Source organism: Triturus cristatus, chromosome 4_1, assembly GCF_964204655.1.
Source record: "Triturus cristatus chromosome 4_1, aTriCri1.1, whole genome shotgun sequence".
Classification (NCBI taxonomy): Eukaryota; Metazoa; Chordata; class Amphibia; order Caudata; family Salamandridae; genus Triturus; species Triturus cristatus.
The window spans coordinates 1175982875-1176004596 of record NC_140585.1 but is presented as its reverse complement, the minus strand read 5'-3'; the positions used below and the strand labels follow the sequence as shown (position 1 = coordinate 1176004596).

Genomic DNA, 21722 nt, shown 5'->3' with positions numbered 1-21722 from the left:
GAACCTCTGAGAAGGGATACACACTTCCCTCGTTTGCGATGATAATGAGGATGTCTACCAAGGTGAGGAGGCAGCAGGTGAGGGTGTTTCTCATCGCACCCTTTTAGAAGTCGCAAGTATGGTTTCCAGTTTTTCTGAAACTTTCCTGGGATTTTCCAATCAGTCGACTCAATGCTTCGAATCTCCTTCGCGATCCCATAGGGAATCCACACCCGTTGGTCCTGCAGGGCAGGTTTCCTCTCTTGGCTTGGAGGATTACAGGGAAAGATGGAGAGTCTCACGGCTTTCGGATGAAGCTGAAAGAATGTTGGCCACAGCATGGGCTGACAATACCACCAGACGATACATGTCAGCATGGTCGAGCTGGGTTAGTTGGTGTATACAGAAACGTGATCCCATGGGGTCTGACATTGTCCAAGTCATGAATTTCCTGGCATCAGGGCTTGGCTTATAGGACAATGAATACATAAAGGTCTGCTATTTTGGTGGCTCACATGCCAATTCAGTGCCAGGTAAGTGAACATCCAATGATATGTAAATTAATTAGAGGAATTAGCTTCTCACTTCCACCAGAACCTATTCTATGTTGTGGGATGTCAATGAGGTCCGAAACCTTTTTAAGTAATGGCAAAGAAATTAATTCTTATATTTGAAAGAGATCTCTGGGAAGCTGACCATGCTGCTGTGTGTGGTTTCATGCCATAGAGTTTCGGATATCTGGGCTCTCTGGACATTACAGGCAGAGTGTTCACCCCAGAAGGGGTGACTTTTCATATAACACGCTGAACAAAATCTACTTCTCAGATAGTCTTGTATTCTGTGTTTGATAAAGCACCTAAGCTGTATGTGGTGCAGTGCCTGAAAGTGTTTGAGTGTATGACAGAAGTGTTTTGCCCCCCAGAGGACCGGTAATTGTGAATATCATTCAAGAAACCTTCCAGAGCTGTCTCTTCTCAAACTATTGGCCGCTGGGTCATGCGGAAAGCGGGTATTAATGTGTTACAATTTGGGGCTCACTCTCTGAGAGGAGCCATGGCTTCGAAAGCATTCACTCTAGGTGCGAGATAGGAGGCTGTTCTGAGTGCAGCTGATAGGTCATCATACTCATGATTAAAAGATTTTACTTTAAGCCAGTTTTGGAAAAGTTGTCTTTGTAGTGGACATGCTTTGAACAAGCATAATCCTCGCTTCCTGACATGGAATGTAAAATGTCCTCGCATTTGTTACGAAAAGCTTCCATTCTATTAAGGACACGGAGGCGAGGATTATTCCCACCCAAGGTTTCTGATGACATTATCTTCCCCTTTGCAATTCAAATGTGTTGTCTTAGAAGACTGTAAATGTTTTCATCGTACAATATGAGTATAGTTGCCGTTTGGTTAACTGGTGTTTTCAAATAAGGACGGTTGTTTTTCTTTGTCTTGTAGTACAATTAAGGTTCTCACAGTACTAATGGATGTACTGTTTTTCCTGTGGTATAAATGATACATGTATCGGATGTTGGTCTCAGATTTTTGTATGTTTTATTCCAAGTTCCGATTTCATTAAAGGAGAGTGAGTTTTTCATGTGGAACCTTTACTGTTGCAAAAAGATAGGAGAATGGGATTATGGGACATGCACATCATGAGGACTGGTATAGATCAAAATTGTTTGTAGTTTCTTTTCCGTGGGTTGATGGGAAAGGTAGTTTTGATATGAATATGCTAAAGCCTGCTGGAGAAAATAAATGAAAGAAAATTGAGCATAATCCTCGCCTCTGTGTCCTTAATAGAATTGAAACTTTCAGTTACAACTCTAGGGCGTTTTACATTCTTATTATTTGCTGTTACAAATGGCGCCCACCATTTTGGATCGGTGAATAAAAAAGCAAATCTAATGGTGCCCATGTTGTTTTGCTGATACACTCACACACACGTTGTGACGCATACACTTTTGAGCAACTGACCTGATCAACAGCAGCGGTTGCGTCAGCACTGTCTTTCTTGTTTTGTTTTTTTTTGTCCAACAGTGCTGCGCAGTATTTGGAAAAAACATTTGCTCTTTTCCTCAAAACTGTATTGTATTACCAAAAGGCATGGGCAAATGCAATACGTCCGAAAGTGGACACCTGTTGGCTTTTCCAATGCTTATTGATTTTCTTTATTTATTATTTTTGCCAAAATTCCAGAATGTTGGTAAAAAAAAATGATGCACAGTTTCAGCTAATAACACTGGCAAAGCTAATTTATCAGAAACTGTGAGACATATTTATATTGTCAGTGCTTGCTTTGAGATGCTGCTTTCCAGCAACTTAATTAACTTTTCATCATTCCTATGTTGCCATTTTGGATTTCTTCATTTTAAATTTGACCTATTCACAAGGGGCTTAGCATATGTGCAGAAAGTGTGGCTGTTGATTGTAGTATCTGAGACAAGTGGGAAAGTCAGAAGTGGAATATACCCTTTTAGGATAGGAAGTGGCTGGTGCCAAAAAGAAGGCAAAAGATGAGTGCAGATGAGCTTGTCCTCAGATGTCCGGTCAGATGGACTACCACTTTCTATCCCTCTCAACACTCCCTGCTAAAAAAGTAAAATGAGCTATTACTGTTAAGGCCAGTTTCTGTCTCTTTGCATTGTTACAGCTGTGACTATGAGTAACAGAATTCCACAAGGAACTACAGGACGGGGTATCGTAGGCTGGTGTATTGGTTGGCTTGCATTTAATTGTTTACACATCAATCACGAAAAGAAAAAAGTTATTATGAATAAACTTTCCAGATGGAAAATTGTACTAGTGCCTGAGCCTCTCTGTAAACCTTGGGCTTCCTTTATACTCAGTGTATCCATGCTTTCCTAGTTGCCATGGTCTTATTTCAGCCTTATCACATTGCTTTTCATTTACAAGATGTGTGTTGCTTTTCCCAGGATGTAACTCCTACCTGGTTTACAGTATACCACAAGTTATCGAATCACTTTGGCTCACCCAATGTAGTTTGAAAATGTGCTGACTTACTCATGGCTATTTTTTTATGCTAACCACGTCCTTTTCTCTTTTTACTTCTCCCGGTCAACCCCAAGTCGGTTCAGGCGTTGATCAACGATTTTAAAGGAACGCCAACCTTTGCATACAAAGCAGCACACGTCTTCTTCTTGGACAGTAAGTATGGTTTGAGTAAAACATGCTTTTTTAGGTCAAGCCTGCAGGCAGCTCCCATGTGCTGGTGCTTGGTGACCTGTTGTCTGTTTAGAAAAAAAAAAAAAACCTCTACAAAAAGGGTCTTTAGCCTGTCCATTACATACCATTGGTTGGCATCATTATCATTCTAATTTGCTGCTTTCAAATTCGGCAGTACGGGCCAGGCGTAATTTTCTGCGTGGCTTCCATTTCTTTCAGTGGCGCATGAACAGAGTACAGATTGATTTATTTTAATTAGTGTTCACCCGCGCTGTGATGGAGGTATTATTTCTTCTAATGTCATTTTTGTGTAGCGCAGCCCACATATTGAAGCGCTTTACATGAGCACCAGTTACTTTACACAAATTCACATTTTTTTTAATTCATTTTTTAAATTTTTTATGTAGTGCGAATCTGACCCAAACATTCATTTTTTTCATTCATTGAGGTTTGTAAACACCAGCGCGCAACACATCTACCAAGTTAACTGGACCTATGTTGCGACATCTTCAGCCAGTTTTGCCTTTAAGAACTGGCCCTTAGCATTCTGGGACTTGTTTTTTGAATTTAGGGTTATAGGTATTGACTACGACTGCATATAAATTGGTATTAGAGGTAAGCCACTCCCCATGCAGACCTCTCCCCATGAATCATCTGGCTTGCACACCTCTAGCCCCATCTCTTGTCCCCATTGCTTCCTCCGTTTCACCCAGTTCCCTCCATTTCACTCCGCTCTGTCCATCCACTTTTCACTCTGCCACTTGCCTTGCCTACCATAACACGTTACTATTACAGAGAAGGAGGAGTTTTTGTTCTTGAGATTCAAAGTTCTTGTATTCATATTGCATTTTACAGGGATCTGTGTTCAGTTCCATGGGCCTTCTCATTCCCACTGACCTATGTGATGGGACGCTAATCACGAAGTCTAACAGATGAGGGGAGGAGGGGCTGCTCATGGCACCGGAGGCCTTCAAACTTCATTATCTGTTAATTTTTCTTTACTTGAAACTGGTTATTCCCAGTTATCGATATTCAGTGACTAACAGAAGTTCAGTGTTTCAAAACACTGTGTGAAGAGCGGAGCAGGTTTGCATTAACTACTCACTATTTGAAATTCAAATAATCCACAGTCAGTCGCGACTGGCATGGATCGGGGGAGGGCGGGTGACTGGTCGGGGAGGTTGGGTGATGGGTCGGGGGAAAAAAAAAAATTCACTTACCTCTTCGGCCGGTCTGTGTCTCCCCTTCCTCTCTGCCGGCAAGTCTAAAATGGAAGCAGGAAGCACACAGGATTCCCCTAGCCAATCACAACGCTGCTAATAGCAGCATCATGATTGGTCTGAGCGCTGTGGTTTGTCGCACAGACGGGGGCTATGAGCCTTTGCATGTTCTCCACCCAGGCTGTAATACAGCCTGAGTAGAGAACATGCAAAGTGCGCATGACGGTTTGGCCGGCCCGTGACTGCCGGCCAAACCTTCATGCGCACTAATGTGCTCACCACACCTCCCTCTGTGAGATGACCAGCCTAGCCCCACCCCCAAAACTGCCTCAGCAGGGGAAAATTAAAGGATAAGCGTGTTGTGATCATTTTATTTTATATTTATTTGCACTACTGAAAGCAGTGGGGTGATGCTCCTCCGCCTTAGCGGAAGAGCCACCACTGTCCACAGATCAGGACTACATATTGGCTTTGTGAGCGCATGCATCTTTGCTTGGAAGATTACACTTTTTTTTGCAGCCAGTGGAGTACTTTTGGTAGGTAACCATCAAAACTTTACCTAAGAAAAACATCTTTGTTAGAAAGGAAAGGGAGAAGAGATGGATTAAAAACTGCCTAATGTTTGTGGTGCCGTTGTTACATTTCGGCTTGCATTTTATTGCAGCTGACATAACGGGAGATGACAAGTTGTAGCTGCGTGTCCAAGACACTTGCTCAGCTGGGTGTCATTGTGCCTCACGCGATGTCATGGCCTTGTATGTTTGATCACTTATTTTTCGCCTGTTTAAATTGTTCTTGCAAATGGCCCGATCTCTCGAGGGGAACTTTCAGTCATTCCTTGTAAATGGCCCATCAAAGAACACCATGTACAAATCTCCATGCCAATGAGGGTGAACCCGTTCTCTCATACTTGGAATTTAATTTGGCTCAAAAAGGAGAACCTAAACTTAAACCACACACTTAGTACATGAATGCACTTGGTACAGCACATCTATCTCACAAACATAGCATTACAAGCTGGCTTAGCGAGTTAAACATCGCTGCCGGCCCGGGATGTCATGGGCAGACCATCCTTTTGAAGTGGGCAAATTTAATATCTTTACATTAGGTAATGGTAACAGTTGCTTTTAGCACTTAGAGGTGACCGGAGAGGTGCTTTAATTATTTTTTTTGCTCATAGGGTTGTCCGAAGCAGCAACACTCGCCTTAGCAGGCCATGCAAGATAGAACTAAATGCGTATTCAATAGCTAGACTCCAATTCCGAGATTTCTGAACTCAGAGAGTGTAGGATAAGTGACCTGGGCTGTGTTTTTTCTCCTCTTCCATGTAATTTACATTTTTGTCAAAGCCTAGTGTTGTTCATTTAAAAACTCCCAGTGGCAAGGGGTGATGATTCACCCATGTTCTTCAAATATTTATGAGCAAACGAATCGCGTCTGAGAGAGAAAACTGTATTCAGAGGATCACACAGTGCGAGGAGGCAAGGGACAATTATGATTAGTGTGTGAGTCTTCTGTCTGCACCGGTGACAATTGTTTGGCTCAGCCACAATTTCTCTCATGGATTTTAACACAAGTGGCAAAGCAGATAGGTCTCACGTAAACGAGAGCTAGTGGCTTTGTCACTTTCTTTCAACCAAGTTGTACAGCAGCACGGAGGCTGTGTAGCATAGTAGAACGTTTTTGGGAAACAAAATGCGTGATGACACTGTGCTTCTGTACAACGTGGCTAAAAAACATTCGATAAAGCCAGTAGCTCGTCCATAGGCGAGACCTATTGGCTTTGCCAGTGCTTGTTTAATGTTCATTAGCTCAAATCTTGATTGTCCAACTTTAAATAAACAAACCTTTATGATCCAAGCACAAAGCACCTTTTCTCAGATGCTACCCAACTTCTGTTCACCTAACTAAATCGCCTCCTACTGCACTTTCAGACATAAAGTAATGCCACAATCTATGGCATGTGTGGATGTTAAAACCATCTGCTTGTGTAATTAGCCCTTGGAATTAATGCTAATGAAATCTATATTAGAGAATGGATGCTCACAAACGGATACTCCTGATGCTTCATGTTTTGGGTGAGTAAGTTATGCAATTGTGGTGGAGAAAGTGCAAAAGCTAGAAAGTTATTTTTCTTCAAGAACCCACCTGCACAGTTTTTTCAAGAGGAAGTTGAATTTACCTCCCTTAAACAACTCAAATTGAATGGTGAAGTTAAGAGCTCTGTTCTGTTGCCAACAGACCACATCTTCCTGAACTGCTGTTCCAGTGAGGTCCATGTTTAGTACAAGGAAAAGTGGAAAAAGGATTGTGTCTGGGGCAGACCTCAACTCATTCAAGGAACCTAAGCATGTCTGGTATTCAGTGCGAGTGACCATGAGAGGCTGCATGGCTTTGCAGAGATGGTAGACTGCCTGGGCCTCCAGGCTGCATTTTTAAGTGATTTTTTTCATTCCCGAGCGGAGGCGACAGGTAGCTATTTCCTGTTAGGCTCTTTCTCCCACTGGTATTTTCGAGCATCTGTTGAAGGTACCAGATGACGTTGTAATCCATTGTCGCATGCACTGTGGAAACAGTTTCCTTTTGGGACTGTATTTTCTGTGGATATAATAAGCATGTCTTTGGTGTTGTGCTCTCTATGAATAGATGAGGTGTGGTGGCTGCTGTTTCCTGTTGCGAGAATGACCACCATAATGCCTGCATTGTGGAGCCAGTTCTTGGGGGTGGGAGTGGGGGGGCGGGGGGTTATTGCCTATGGATGTAAATAGCATCTTCACTATTTGCTAGTGGGGGGGTTAGTTCCTGGTGGATGCACAGAGTGTGGTGGCTGCTGTCTCTTCTTGGGGTTGTGTCCACTATTGATAGCTGCAGCATGCCTACGGCCTTTTCTTGTAACAGTTGCGTGATGCATTAATGCATGCTATACATATTGGAGCCTGTTTCTTGCCGATGTTCAGTGTCTCAGTTTTAGTGTTAGGATTATTTGCCTCATTGACATATATTGTGTGGCAGGTGCTGTTTCTCCTTGGAGAATAGCATGGCGGTGGATGTTATTTCCTTTTGGCTTTGAGTGCCCTAAAAATGGATGCTTTGTAAGAGCTGTTACTTTTGAAGTTCAGATTGACATGTATATGTGCAGTGCATCTGCTGATATTTCTTTGGCGCGTTTTGTCCTGGGGAGTGAAGGTGTTGCGTTTTAATAGTATAGTCCATGGGCAATAAGTAGCTGGTAGGTTTTTGTGGTGAGGCAGCTCTTGTTATACTTTGTTAACCTTGACTGAAAACAGAGTAAATGTTTGACTTTCCACTCTTTAGTTAAGTGAGTCGAGTTTGGGAGGTGGCCATCTAAGCAACTGGCATGCTGCCAACACACAAGTGAAACCTGTCCTCCTAGTAAGGTATAGGCACCTCAATGAGAGGTGAACGTTGATATCAGAGATGCAAACAGATTGTGGAATTACTTGTTCAAGTCTCAGCAGTAAAGCTTTAACTTTTGTTGCCAAGTAATTGGCACGAAGATTGTTTTTAATTGCAGTATTTGTTTATATATTTGCAGTATTTGACAGTGCCCTTTTTTAATCAAATAGAGTACAATCCCTATCCAGAAACTTCTTGACGACGAAAATGTTTACACTGACCAACCGGCTGTCCCCTTAGTGACCATGTTTGCAGCGGCTCAAGCCTTGCAGCCCATGCAAGCTTGCATCAAATCCATCAGGCTACCAAACATAGAAGAAACCAAGCAAATATATTGTGCAGTGAAACAATGGTCAACTTCTAAAAGCGAAGCTCCATTGGTTTGCTTGGTCTTGAGATGTTCTCTCTGTGCCTTCAGAGTGCCAGTAGGTCACTTACCCTCTGAAGACGGCAGTGGAAGTTTGTATTTTATATTTTTTATGGACAACATGGCTGTAAGATCGTTTATATTGCAATTTTCCAAATGTACCCACCATCTTGTGAACAGTGAGACAAAATTTGGTATTTATTGCTGAATTTTTCACACTTGCAGGAAATGGCTGTAAGGTGCAAAACATTTTAGAAGGTACACATCTTCAGTCTTTAGCTCCCAAAATTAATACAAAATTCTGGAGAACTTTTGTAGCATAGTGAGATTTGCCATATGTATTTATGCTTAAGTGGGTTTTCATCAATTTCTTTTCTTCTCACTTTCATTCTTCCTCAATGGTCAGTAGGATATTGTTACCTTAGAATTTACAATCCCACATGACCCACACAGCATTTATACCAACTATGAGAATTTGACTCGACGTGAGGGGGGTTTCAGAAATGACAAGTGGTTGAAGTCATGAGCCTGCTAAAACATGCTCATTAACTCCCATTCTAAAGCCCTCAAGCTATTCAGGTTCTTTCGGTCAAGCACAGAAAAGTGCACACTCAGACTTTGAATGTTTCTTTTAAATTGAAGTACATTTTTCGTGTGGTTTTTAGTGTTCTCAGAGATGTTGTTTTACTGTTGCAGCAGCTAAACAAAATGCAAAGGATGACTTAATGCTCTGTATATTCTGCTGAAGTGGTTTCTTGTGAAGCACTGTCCATTTCACAGTGAGGATAATCCTCTGGAGTGGCCATGACGTTTTATGATTCAAATATATATCTAGAAAGATTTTATGCGTACATTCAACCAAAACCTTAAGCTCATTAGCTAGAGAGGAGAAAAAAGTACTTTAACCCAGTCAGGTATCTAAAGAAACTTCTGCCTTCCGGTAACCTCTAAGCCACTAAGGAGGCAACAGAGTGAAGCACGTTCCTTCTAGCATACCTGCTGCCAACTATTTTGATTCCCTCTGTGAGGCGTGATATTCCCCTTAGGAAGAGTTTTTTTTCAAAGTATTCCAGAGCTCTCTTTCATCCAGAGGGATTTTATTGATTATTCCATTGTACATGGAGCCAGCAACATCTGTGAACATGGGTTGAAACTCCCATGAGAGATTTCAGTAAGGGGCAACAGGTGTTCTTAGCCTTAGCATCGTTTAAGCGAGGTGCCAGGAAGCTGAAACCCTGACCACCAGCTGTTCGTCAAGTCCTACGACGCTATTCATTGTAGTTCTAAGTCAGACTATGATATTATCCATGTATGATACACCCACGCCTTTCAGTATCACTTCGATTTGGTGCCAAGCCCCTGACAACGTAAACAAACTCTGTCTGAGCTTAGTCCAATTCTGTCTAAGCTCAGTCCAGCATGTAGAGAAGCTCCTGTTGCGTCTCTCCCTACTGTGACTGGTCTCAGCTACTTGATTTTGTTGTTGATGTTGACTAATGGTAACTGGTGAGATGACATTCTTAGCAGATGTTTGAGCCAAAAGCTCTTGCAACATTAAAGTACAAATAGTACTGTGATACAAAAGTCCTCGCTGCACAAAAAGAACAGTGGTCGTGTACTTTGCAGTCTCTGAAGGGAAATGGAGATTGTCTTACCCAGAGGATCGTAATGGTGGTGTCAAACTGAAGCAAATATGATTTAGTTAAATCAGTATTTCAGTAGGTGCTGTCAAAACAGTTCTCTTACTGACTGGATTTCTTTCTTACAGCTACATAAATGGTCTCACCTCACAGTTACGTATATATATCTTTTTTTATCTTGTTTATTGGCATTTTACACTTTACACATACTGGAATACATCATGAAACAACAGTTTCAGCATACAGCATATACCTTCTGTTCGATTGTTTGCATTCTGGTTTGTTCATATCACATTCTGTTTTATGTTTTACAGATACTCCATCATCTGTCGTTTCCATGTCTCTCATCATACATTTTGGCCAATTTATTTAATGCAACAAAACATTAACCGAACCTCCCCATAACTCTCTCCCACTCCCGTCCATTCAGTGCCAGTCTGGAGCTCCTAATCACCTACATATTTGTTTCATATTTTGTATGGATTATTGTGTTTCCTAGATTTTATCTTAATTTGCCTTGTGCTATTAAGGGCGTTCCCTTCCTGAGGCCCCCTGGGAAGCCGACTCTCGACCCTCCTGTAGGTCAGTCAATCTTGAGGTCCATGCCAATCTACCTTCCTCCGCTGTTTCATATTTTCTCACAAATCTCATTCTCACCATCTCTGCGATTGCCCATTCACTTATATCTCTCATCCAGTCTACCAATTTTGGTGGCTGCTGTTGTATCCATGCTATCACTATGCGTCTTTTGGCCAAAACCAACCCTAGATTAACAAAGCGTCTGCTTAGTTTTTTATTTTGGGACGTGGGCAATAATCCCAATAATATCTGTTTAATCTCTTTGGGTATATTCCAACCAGTAGCTTCTCCTAGGCGAGTCAGAACCTCCTCCCAGTAAGGGTGTAACAATGAGCATTGCCAAATCAGGTGGAGGAAATCTGTCCCTTGGGCCCCACACCTAGGATATCCATCTGTGCGAGATTGGTATATTATATGTAATGTGCGTGGGTTAAGATATGTTTGATGTACTATATTATATTGGAGGAGTTTAAACTGCATTTTCACTAACCTTTTGTACACCCTCATGTACCCTTTTCCATTCACCTCAGACAAGGGTTCATTCATTGATATATCCCACTTTTGTCGGAGTGCTAGATGCCCCACGGGCAAGTCCTCACGGAGTGTCCGGTAGAGGTGTGAGATCAGTCTTCCCCCCCGTGCCATGGATAGTAAAGCTTGTAGTTAATTAGTAATAGGGGGTTCCTCTGGGAAGCCCTGCCAAAGTTCCCGCGCTACCCTAGATATTTTACCATATTGGAGGAACTGACCCGGCCCCAGTTCAAAGGTGTCTTGTGCCTCCTCCCAGGACATAAACCGTCCATTTGCATAGAGATCTCCCAGTAATTGGCAGCCGCTATCTTTCCACCGACTAACCAACATAGAGTCTGCGATGGCCGCAAAGGGTCGAATCACCCATTAGGGCATGTCAGGTGCATACGGGGCATGTTGTACAACTCTTCTCACTACATTTCCCCAAACTTTTGCCTCATGCTGTATTATGTATGGATACTTTTCAGGAATTCTACTCCCCAACATCAGTTGCTCAGCCAACGAGCCACCCCCCAATGTTCCAGCTAGTAGAGACTTCTCCCAGTTTACCTGGCTATCTAACCAGTGGATTGCGTGCTGCAGTTGAGAAGCCATATAATATAATTTGAGTCGGGGTACCTCCAAGCCTCCCCGCTCCCATGTTCTCTAAAGGGTCGTTAATCGCACTCTTCTCCATTTTTTTCCCCACAATATGTCCCTGATGAGGCTTTCTAGTATGACGAAATATGATCGAGGAATTATATAGGTGGAGTGTTGAAGTGCATACAAACGCCGGGGTTCAAAAAATAATTTAAATGATTGTTATATGTCCCATAAGGGATAGCAGAAACAAATTGATCCTTTTAGACCCTGTGTTACGTGGTCGATGTTAGACTCGTGATATGCTTTGGCTGTGTTTGTCAGGTATATACCTAGGTATCGCTCTCCTTCTGCCCAAGGTAAGTCGATGGGCGGTCTCAGCTCTGGTTGTGCCGTAGCGATTCTACCCATTGGGACCACTCTGGACTTTGTACGATTAATACGGAGCCCTGATATAATCCCGAAGCTTTGCATTTCTGTCAAAAGTACTGGGATGGACCGTTCTGGTTGTACAGAGAGACCTTATGATTAGTCTCTCCCAACTTGTATTCCCCATGGCTCCATCGTATCTCTGTCGAATGGCCATTGGTTCCATCACTATTGCAAAAAGCAAGAGTCAGTGCGGGCATCCCTGATGGGTGCCTCGTCTTAGCGTTAGTTGTCTTGATACCGTTCTTCCTATCCATACTCTAGCCATTGTGGCTGCATAGAGCAATTGAATCCATTGGAGGTAAGTGTTGCCCACCCCTATTCGCTGAAGGACTTGCCACATCTATGGCCACTCCATGGAATCAAACACTTGCTCGATATCTATCAGCACGGCGGCACTGACGACCTCCATCAATCTAGGGGCTTGCCATACATGTGCCAGTCATCTCAAATTACAGGTCGTGTTCCTGCCAGGGATAAATCTCACCTGGTCTGAGTGGATTTGTTGTGACACCTTCGGGAGGAGTCTCTTCACCATGATGCTGCTTAATATTTCCACATCGATATTTAAAAGCGATATTGGTCTGTATGAGGTCGGCTGGCAAGGATCTATAGCTTTTTTTTTTTAGAATCATGGCCATGAGTGCCTCACCCATTGTAGGTGGTAGGGTACCTTTACCTAAAGCCTCATTATAAGTTTCTAGGAGTCTGTCTACGAGCAGGGGGCCAAAACATCTATAGAACTCCACAGGGAGCCCGTCAAAGCCTGGACTCTTGGCCGGCTTGAGACTACCTATAGCGCCATTTATTTTGTTTCTGCTCACGCTTACATAAATAGTTCAGTCTCTAGACCTCTGCTATACAGTATTTTCACTCTCTAAATTAGAACAAGAGGCAACAAGCCTGATATTCAAACGTTTGTTATAACCTGGGTAACTAGCCTTTTCAGTATGATTAAGTATGCATTTCCAAGATAAAAATCTCATAGAACTACTTGCAACAAGCCAATTTCATATTTGATTTTTTTTTTTTTTAAAGCATTTTACCACAAACGCATCCTAAATTTCAATTGCAAAAGAATTAGAAGTCCCACCATATAGTAACATCATTGAAATAGTCAACATTGATACCTCTAAAAAACCAAGGCCTGTACCATAGAATACATCATCGAATAAAGTTTGACCATAGTACTGATAAGGTACAGTCTAATAACTAGTCAAGATGCCTATTTGTTTTCCTTGCATTCTTGTTGCATAGTATCATTAATAAAGTAAACAACCTTATTTTCACGTAGAAAAGTTTGTTTCCTGAAATATAAAATGTGTAAACAATAAAAAAAAAAGGGCAAATATGGACACAGCAAAGTTCATTGGTAGTAAACTTTAAATGAATCACCTTACTTCAAGTGTATCACACAAGTAAAACAAGCATTGGCATAGCCAATAGGTCTCGCCTTTGGGACCTTATAAGTGTTTAGCTATGTAACACTTGATGTTGTTGTACCAAGGATATTGTGCTGGATAACTAAACACTTATAAGGTCCCAAAGGCGAGACCTGTTGGCTATGCCAATGCTTGTTTCTGCTACTGCTGGTGGACAGCTAAGAAGGCATTACTCAAATCATGACAAAAAGGTTCACTTTACATCGTTCACACTTGCAAGCCATCAGAAGAGATACCAATGCTTTCCAGCCGTCTGTAGCTGGAAGCACAGGCCCATCACCACATTGTATAATTACAAGTGGAAGGACAAACAGAAGGTATCCCTGGACCTGCTACTGGAAATGCAGCCGATGCTGGCAGAAGCAGGGTTTTCTTCAAGAGAAGAGCTTGGAGAAGACACAGGTTGGTGCAGGATAATAGGATTCCTCTCCAGACTTTCCTGTAGATTGATTGGACAGACAGTGTTGGAGCCGCTTCCTGTGTGGTACAAATGCCTCCTGCTCTCTTGGTCGGGAGTGCAGAGTTCCACAAGACATTGGCCCTCCTACGCGATATCAGCCATAAGATGCTTTATAGGGCAGTGGTTATTAACATTGATTTCCATCCCGTAAACAGCTTGCCACGTGCTTTCTTTTCATTGAAACTGCTGTTGAACTTTTCTGGCACTGAAGGCCAATAGGAATAACTAAAGCCAGGGTTAACATACAAAGGCCTTGCATCTAATGGATGATCCAAGAAGTAAACAATTCATATATCAAAAGTGATAATGAGGACCTGACTTATTTTCTATATTTTGACAGTTCTTTTTTCACCCTCTCTTAAACAGTAATCTGATGATGTATACTGTAAATGATGCTTGTATTAGTCCGCCTAGCCTGTAACGATTTTGATTGTATTGTATGACTTGCTATATGTCTGAGTGTTGAATAAAAAGATTTATAAACAAGCATTGGCATAGCCAATAGGTCTCGCTTTTAGGACCTTATAACTATTTAGTTATGCAGCACAATATCCTTGGTGCAACAACCTCAACTGTTGCATGCACTTATAAAGTCCCAAAGGCGAGACCTATTGGCTATGCCAATGCTTGTCATGTTTGGCGTTTATTGGTATAAAGGCAATACATATGATGTCATATTCTTTGGAACAGAATTTACCTATTAAATCCTGCTCAGAAAAGTTACAATACCTTTGTGCCTATAGCTCGCATTCCCTTCTAGATATACTCCAGGCACGGTTTAGTTCTGGACCTGGATGGTTCTCATATATTCAATGATCATTCTCTTTGTAACAAATACTGTATGTAAACCAATGGCCTTTCATGTGTAATCTTTGATTGTATCGCAATATCGTCTGATTGTATGCCTTTTCTCTTAAATTAATAAAATACTTTGAAATCAAAAAAATGGAAATGTCACACTCAGTAGTGCACAGCCCGTCAGCTACGTCTATGTTAAAGTGTCAATATGTGTCTATTTATTCTAAAAGTCTGATCACTTAAACACTGACACACACCAACGTATGAAGTTTCAGTGTGAAAAGATGTATCAGGTTGCGCTCCGGGGTGCACTCTGATGCACCTCACTGTCAACAAATATAAACTCTGTAGTGTAATGAATTGAAGGATTTATTGCCCCTCAGCGTCATAAGTGGCGATGATTGATTCTGCGGCAGCTCTTTAATAAATGGGCATTATAGGATGCTGGACACTTGAAGCGTACTCACCGTGAGCTGCTGCACCTTGGGACCCCCTCGATGGTCTTTCATGTTTCTGCATGGAGTGGACCTGCAGCTGTCAAACCTGGACCTCCACATGCACCCCTCTCCGACGTCAAGCTGGGAAGAGATTAGAAAACAAGATCGGTAAAAGGGTGGCTGCCTCCAGAGCCACGCCCGTGGCACCTAGATATAGCAAGTGGAGGGAGCAGCAACAACCCCGCAGGACAGCATTACATCAGTGCATTCAGTGACAACAGACTGCCCTCTCGGCCGAGAAGAGGCGCGACAGCTCCTCAGAAGCACAGCTCCTGTTGTCAACTCAGGGGGATGCTCTGAGAGAGGATGCCAGGTTTTTCAGCATAGACTCAACACAAGGGAGGGAGAGCGGTCGCTTCTAACCTACACAGAGCATCAACCCTCACTGAAGAAAGACAACTCCACAGGGACAGGGTGGAGGAGAGGGAGGAAAGGGTGGAATGGATGGCTGTGGTGAGATGGTTTATGAAAGACAGAAATCCTCTAATAACCTCCGGGGAATATCCTAAGGGTTTAGTGGAGTTTATTTTAAGATTGGCGATCACATGGAAAAAAGACTAAGTAAAGCAAAGAAAAATATAGGAAGGAAAAAACAGTGTAACTGAGTTAAACAAGGAGGCAGGGACGTTAAAGTAACTCATGATAATATTAACGGTAAGAAGGAAAGACTAAGGAAACAAGCATTGGGCCCCCGCGACGCAGGAAGCTTGTAATGTAAAAAAAAGAAAATACGCTAGTGATACGCGCAGCAGCACGAAAAAGTGAAAGTGATCGCGCTGGAAGGGAGGCAGATGGCGACTGCGCGCGTGAACGCATGCGCTAGGCCACCAAAAGCCTGTGGCAGCACTTTGAAAACCCCGATACTAAATGTCTCGCAGAGCAGCGCATGCGCTGGCTCAGCGAGACCTAGAAAAAAAACGTAATCTGCCTACCGCTGCCTGGAGTTGGTTCAGCATGGCCACTGTAGCAGTGATGCACACATCTTTTATGTAAATTTCCATTGTTTAGCATTTCAGTAGAGTATATTGCTTCCAATATACTGAGCAGTGCATCTCCATAAATAAATGGTCAACTTTCAGGATATCAACCTGGCTGCATAGTTGTCAACATATCCTCGACTGGTGAGGTCAACCCTAATTCTACTTACAAGTTTTTATACAAAATTTACATTTTTTCCAGTGACCGTCCCAACACATTAATTTAATCCAAATACGCTAATGGATAATGGAAGTTTGATCTACATTTCAGTGAGAGATGACCCTCATCACAGCTTTCAAACGTTTACATCTATGTCAACTCTGACCACTTTACCCCCCTGTGCCCCCGCTCCCCCCCCCCCTGCTTCAGGCATTTTTTGTCAATTGGCTCACCAACAAAAAAGCCTAAAGCAAATCACTGATGCCCTTGAAGTCAACTGAAGATGTGACAAACATATGACCACTGGCTTTCATCAGTTCTTTTAAACTTGTAAGTTTGTGCTTTGAGGTTATTTTATTGGAAGACAACGGAAAAGTAAGATGTAAAACGAGGATGAAATATATATTATTTAATTATGAATGGGCGAAGATGTGATTAGTGTTACTGTGGAGTCAACAATCAGACATGGTGCATTTACTGGCATTAAAGCAGAGGTTAAAGAACCTTCCAGGGATTCAGCTGCCTCTGTTCCAAATTTAGGAACTGGCAAGATGAGTTCATTGTACTATTACTGCACCGCCGCTATAGTGCTCACCTTATCATGAGACAATGGTCCTGAACCTATATTTCAATTGTAACAATCAAGGATTGTGATTTAGTAGTTTATAGGATAGAACAATCAATATCCAAAAAAAAAAAATTATAATTATCCAAAAGCATTATAAAAAGTACAAGCATACGACCATAGACTGGGTCACCATATATTTATTTACAGCAATTGGGTGAGATCCAGACAATATATAATACAATTAGCTATTTGAAGGAGGTTGCTCCAGGAGGAGACGTGCAGAAAAACAGGGTGCTCAAAAGTGAAGTGATGAAAGGAGATACTTCAACCGAACTATATAGAGAATTTAATATGTCAAAGCACAAAAAAGAAGGGGGAGGTTGTAAATCACCGTCCGTAGGTAACCTGGCCCAGTTATATTTATATTTACTCCAAACAATTTTTCAATTCTAGCTAGAATTCAATTCTAAGGTGGCACGTCAAAAGACCAGGAGGAAGGAGGGGGTCCAGGTTAAGTACAATAAGCGTCGACGTTTCGATCCAACTTGTGGCCAAAAAACGGGTTATATTATTCCTCGGCCTGGCGGATCTTCATCAGGACTAGCCTGGGCAACCTAAAATAAGGACCAAAATTAGGTCGTTGCACTAGGAAGTAAAAACCACACACAATATATACAAATAGTAAAGTGGCCTCACCCATCAATTGAAAGTGAGGACAAGGGTCCATGGTTCCTTTAATGAATACAACATGGGGGTTTGCATCTTCCAAAATTAATCTTAAAGGGAATGAACATTTTTTAACATTACTACGCTAGTCTAAAGCTATAAGTTGACTAGTGATCACTAAATGAGTGAGATAGTTACCTTCACAGTTAGTCACAATCAAAAGGCCCGGTGAGCTTGAGCGTAGTAATTCAGCGCACACCTCAAAGGAGGCAAGGGGATGGGCATGGTCATATACCAGGAGTTGGCACACAATCACCAGCAAGGAAATTACACGTTGTGAGGATATCAATCCTTCTCAAAAGGTAAGTAAACAGAAAAAATTATTAATTGGATATTCTAAATACTTGTGGAAAGTGGATATCACAGGTCATAAAAGGGGGCCTGTCAGATAACGAAGTGAAAAACCGGCTCTCTACAAACTTAGCCTTGTTAAGAAGACAAACTAGGTAAAAGGGTACCAAGCATAGTGTTCGAGTCCACATACTGAATATCTACTTAACTCTTTCGAGAGAGCTGCATATGTCGAGCAAGGTAAAAAATAATGTCAGTGTTACGGGCGGGAGAGTTAGTATGACTTGGCAAATGAGCTAAAACTCTGCCTCACACGGCATGAACAAAACATAAATCACTCGTAAAATCTACCAATATGGGGAAGGCGCACCGCAGTCAATCCCAACAACAACTCGATAAAGCGTTCGGCGGACAACATACAAGTATGGTACACTTACTAGGGAATTGAATTCCAACCTCATCCGGGAACAAGTAAACCGCGTCTGCACTCTAAGACCGTCTCCAGGGCTTTATCGAGTTGTTGTTGGGATTGACTGCGGTGCGCCTTCCCCATATTGGTACATTTTACGAGTGATTTATGTTTTGTTCATGCCGTGTGAGGCAGAGTTTTAGCTCATTTGCCAAGTCATACTAACTCTCCCGCCCGTAACACTGACATTATTTTTTACCTTGCTCGACATATGCAGCTCTTTCGAAAGAGTTAAGTAGATATTCGGTATGTGGACTCGAACACTATGCTTGGTACCCTTTTACCTAGTTTGTCTTCTAAACAAGGCTAAGTTTGTAGACAGCCGGTTTTTCACTTCGTTATCTGACAGGCCCCCTTTTATGACCTGTGATAGCCACTTTCCACAAGTATTTAGAATATCCAATTAATAATTTTTTCTGTTTACTTACCTTTTGAGAAGGATTGATATCCTCACAACGTGTAATTTCCTTGCTGGTGATTGTGTGCCAACTCCTGGTATATGACCATGCCCATCCCCTTGCCTCCTTTTAGGTGTGTGCTGAATTACTACGCTCAAGCTCACCGGGCCTTTTGATTGTGACTAACTGTGAAGGTAACTATCTCACTCATTTAGTGATCACTAGTCAACTTATAGCTTTAGACTAGCGTAGTAATGTTAAAAAATGTTCATTCCCTTTAAGATTACTTTTGGAAGATGCAAACCCCCATGTTGGATTCATTAAAAGAACCATGGACCCTTGTCCTCACTTTCAATTGATGGGTGAGGCCACTTTACTATTTGTATATATTGTGTGTGGTTTTTAATTCCTAGTGCAACGACCTAATTTTGGTCCTTATTTTAGGTTGCGCAGGCTAGTCCTGATGAAGATCCGCCAGGCCGAGGAATAATATAACCCGTTTTTTGGCCACAAGTCGGATCGAAACGTCGACGCTTATTTTACTTAACCTGGACCCCCTCCTTCCTCCTGGTCTTTTGACGTGCCACCTTCGAATTGAATTCTAGCTAGAATTGAAAAATTGTTTGGAGTAAATATAAATATAACTGGGCCAGGTTACCTACGGACGGTGATTTACAACCTCCCTCTTCTTTTTTGTGCTTTGACATACTGAATTCTCTATATACTTCGGTTGAAGTATCTCCTTTCATCACTTCACTTTTGAGCACCCTGTTTTTCTGCACGTCTCCTCCTGGAGCAACCTCCTTCAAATAGCTAATTGTATTATATATTGTCTGGATCTCACCCAATTGCTGTAAATAAATATATGGTGACCCAGTCTATGGTCGTATGCTTGTACTTCTTATAATGCTTTTGGATAATTTTTTTTTTTTTTTGGATATTGATTGTTCTATCCTATAAACTACTAAATCACAATCCTTGATTGTTACAATTGAAATATAGGTTCAGGACCATTGTCTTTTATATCATACATTACCCAGGTCCTTGATTACTTTGGGTCACCCCGTTCTTTATTAAAGTCACCTTATCATGAGGGCACAGCATGTTATACCGTTAGTTCATTTTTCGATTTAACGCCATATAGAAGCAGCTGGAATTTCACCGGTCACCCCTTAATTTTCAGATGTTTCTAAAATGTCAGTCAGCATGACATCACAGCTACCGTGCTACAATGCATGTTCATAAAGTGTTCTCTCGGTGCATTATGGAGTTCAGCCATAAGTAACTGATAAATCGCTTTATCACTAAGAGTTAATTATACAGAAGTGTGGTAAACAGCTACTAAGTCTTTTTGACCAGTAGTTTTATATACTTGTTGGGCTGTATAAACACAATACTACGTGAAGTTAGCAATTGACTAATAAAGAGTTATTGCCTACGTGTGTGGGTAATAATAGCTGCTATTTACCCTTCCTGCAGTCATGGGTCTGAGTGCAATTATCAGATGCTATTACAGCACAGATGAGAACAATAAGGCTATTAGCACTCCGATCAAAAATAGGGAAAGCTGCATGAAAAATCACAAACCCAACATTATTTTTTAACAAAGAAAATTCTTCTGGTGCAAGCACCAAAAAGGATGTTCTGGGAAGGTGGAGAACCAGGCGTTCAGGTCCTCCGCATTCTAGGGGTAATGTGGATGAAGTGAATATCCACCTTCCATATTTAAGGGTTAAAGTACCAATGCAAATTTCATCCACACCACCTCCAGGAACCGGAACAGAGTTACTACTAACGAAAAATAAGAGTGTGAGTGAGTTAGAGTTCGAATGAAGGAATCGCTACATTCATTAATTCAGAGATGAAGTGAGATGAGCAATATCTTTCATTGCCAGTTTAATTATTGTTAGTAAATTAAATCTGTTCCTGGGGCATAAGATACTTAACATGCTCCAGATGTACCATCCTGTGCCAATAAAGATGCCCGCAAATAAAAATAATCATGACAATATTCAGACATGTAAATCAACATAAACAACTTAACAGCTAGAGGTAAAAGGAAATTAATAACTAGACAGCCCTGCCAAGTACCTCACATTTCGTGTTAGTATAACGCATTTTGTACTACTTTGCCACATGACTGTGAACGCCTGGAATCCTCACGCAAGCAGTAGAGCTGTGTCGCCTCATGTACTAAATTGGTAATTTACACTGTGGCATGCACCGTTTTCTCTGCCGAGCCTGCACCCTGGGGCCTAGACGTCATTTCTAGGGTGAAATGCAAGGGCAGCGCTCCTCACCTAGGCACCAGAGTGTCTGGATTTGCCCTCCAGTTACAATGATTGGGCAAAGATTAGGTTGTACCCACATGCGCACTGCTTAGCCCGGCGCTCCCCAGCTAAGAAGCTGGTGCCAGAGGCGACAACGGTGCAGGAGTAAGAGGACACCAAACACTAGCCCCAGTCATTCCATAGCTGAAAAGAGCTCACCGGATGTTTAGATGCACTTCCGTTCCTGGATTGTGGTCACTGCTGTATTCTGCATGGAAGAACTGTTAACGAGTGAGGTGATACCCTTCGGCCCGTCTAGCCGTGGCTGAGGCCTCTAACACGTCTGTGCTGGAGCCAGCCTGCTCACTGAGGCCAAGGCTGGTGGCTGTACAACAGGCGGGCACACATGGCACAGTAGAAGCCCAGACTGCAGAAACGTACAAAAAGAACTATTGATGGACAGAATGCAGAACAATGTCATACATTCACCCCAGTACAGAGATCTGGGCCTAAATCCATCGTTTTTTGCTCACCATGCCATTCCAGTTTGAACACAGCCATATGCAAATCAGTCTTGACCCTGTGCCCAATGGGAACAGTCTAGCCCGAACTGCCAGGCCAGGTCCTCCCTGGACTGGAAACAAGCATCCTAGGACCGGTTTCGGGGTTTCACCCCTCTTCAGCCAGGATAGCTTGATTCCAGTGGCATGGAGAGCACGGCACTCACGTCTGAGCATACCCGTCCCACT

At 42.3% G+C, this 21722-nt stretch overlaps 1 protein-coding gene across 1 annotated transcript in view; it reads left to right on the top strand.

The window, feature by feature from the left end:
- Window positions 1-21722, top strand: part of STXBP2 (syntaxin binding protein 2) — a 290447-nt gene that overhangs the window by 101339 nt on the left and 167386 nt on the right. The window contains exon 5 of the mRNA XM_085654395.1: window positions 3059-3137. Coding sequence (XP_085510521.1) covers window positions 3059-3137 — 79 coding nt within the window. The remainder of the gene's footprint in view (window positions 1-3058; window positions 3138-21722) is intronic.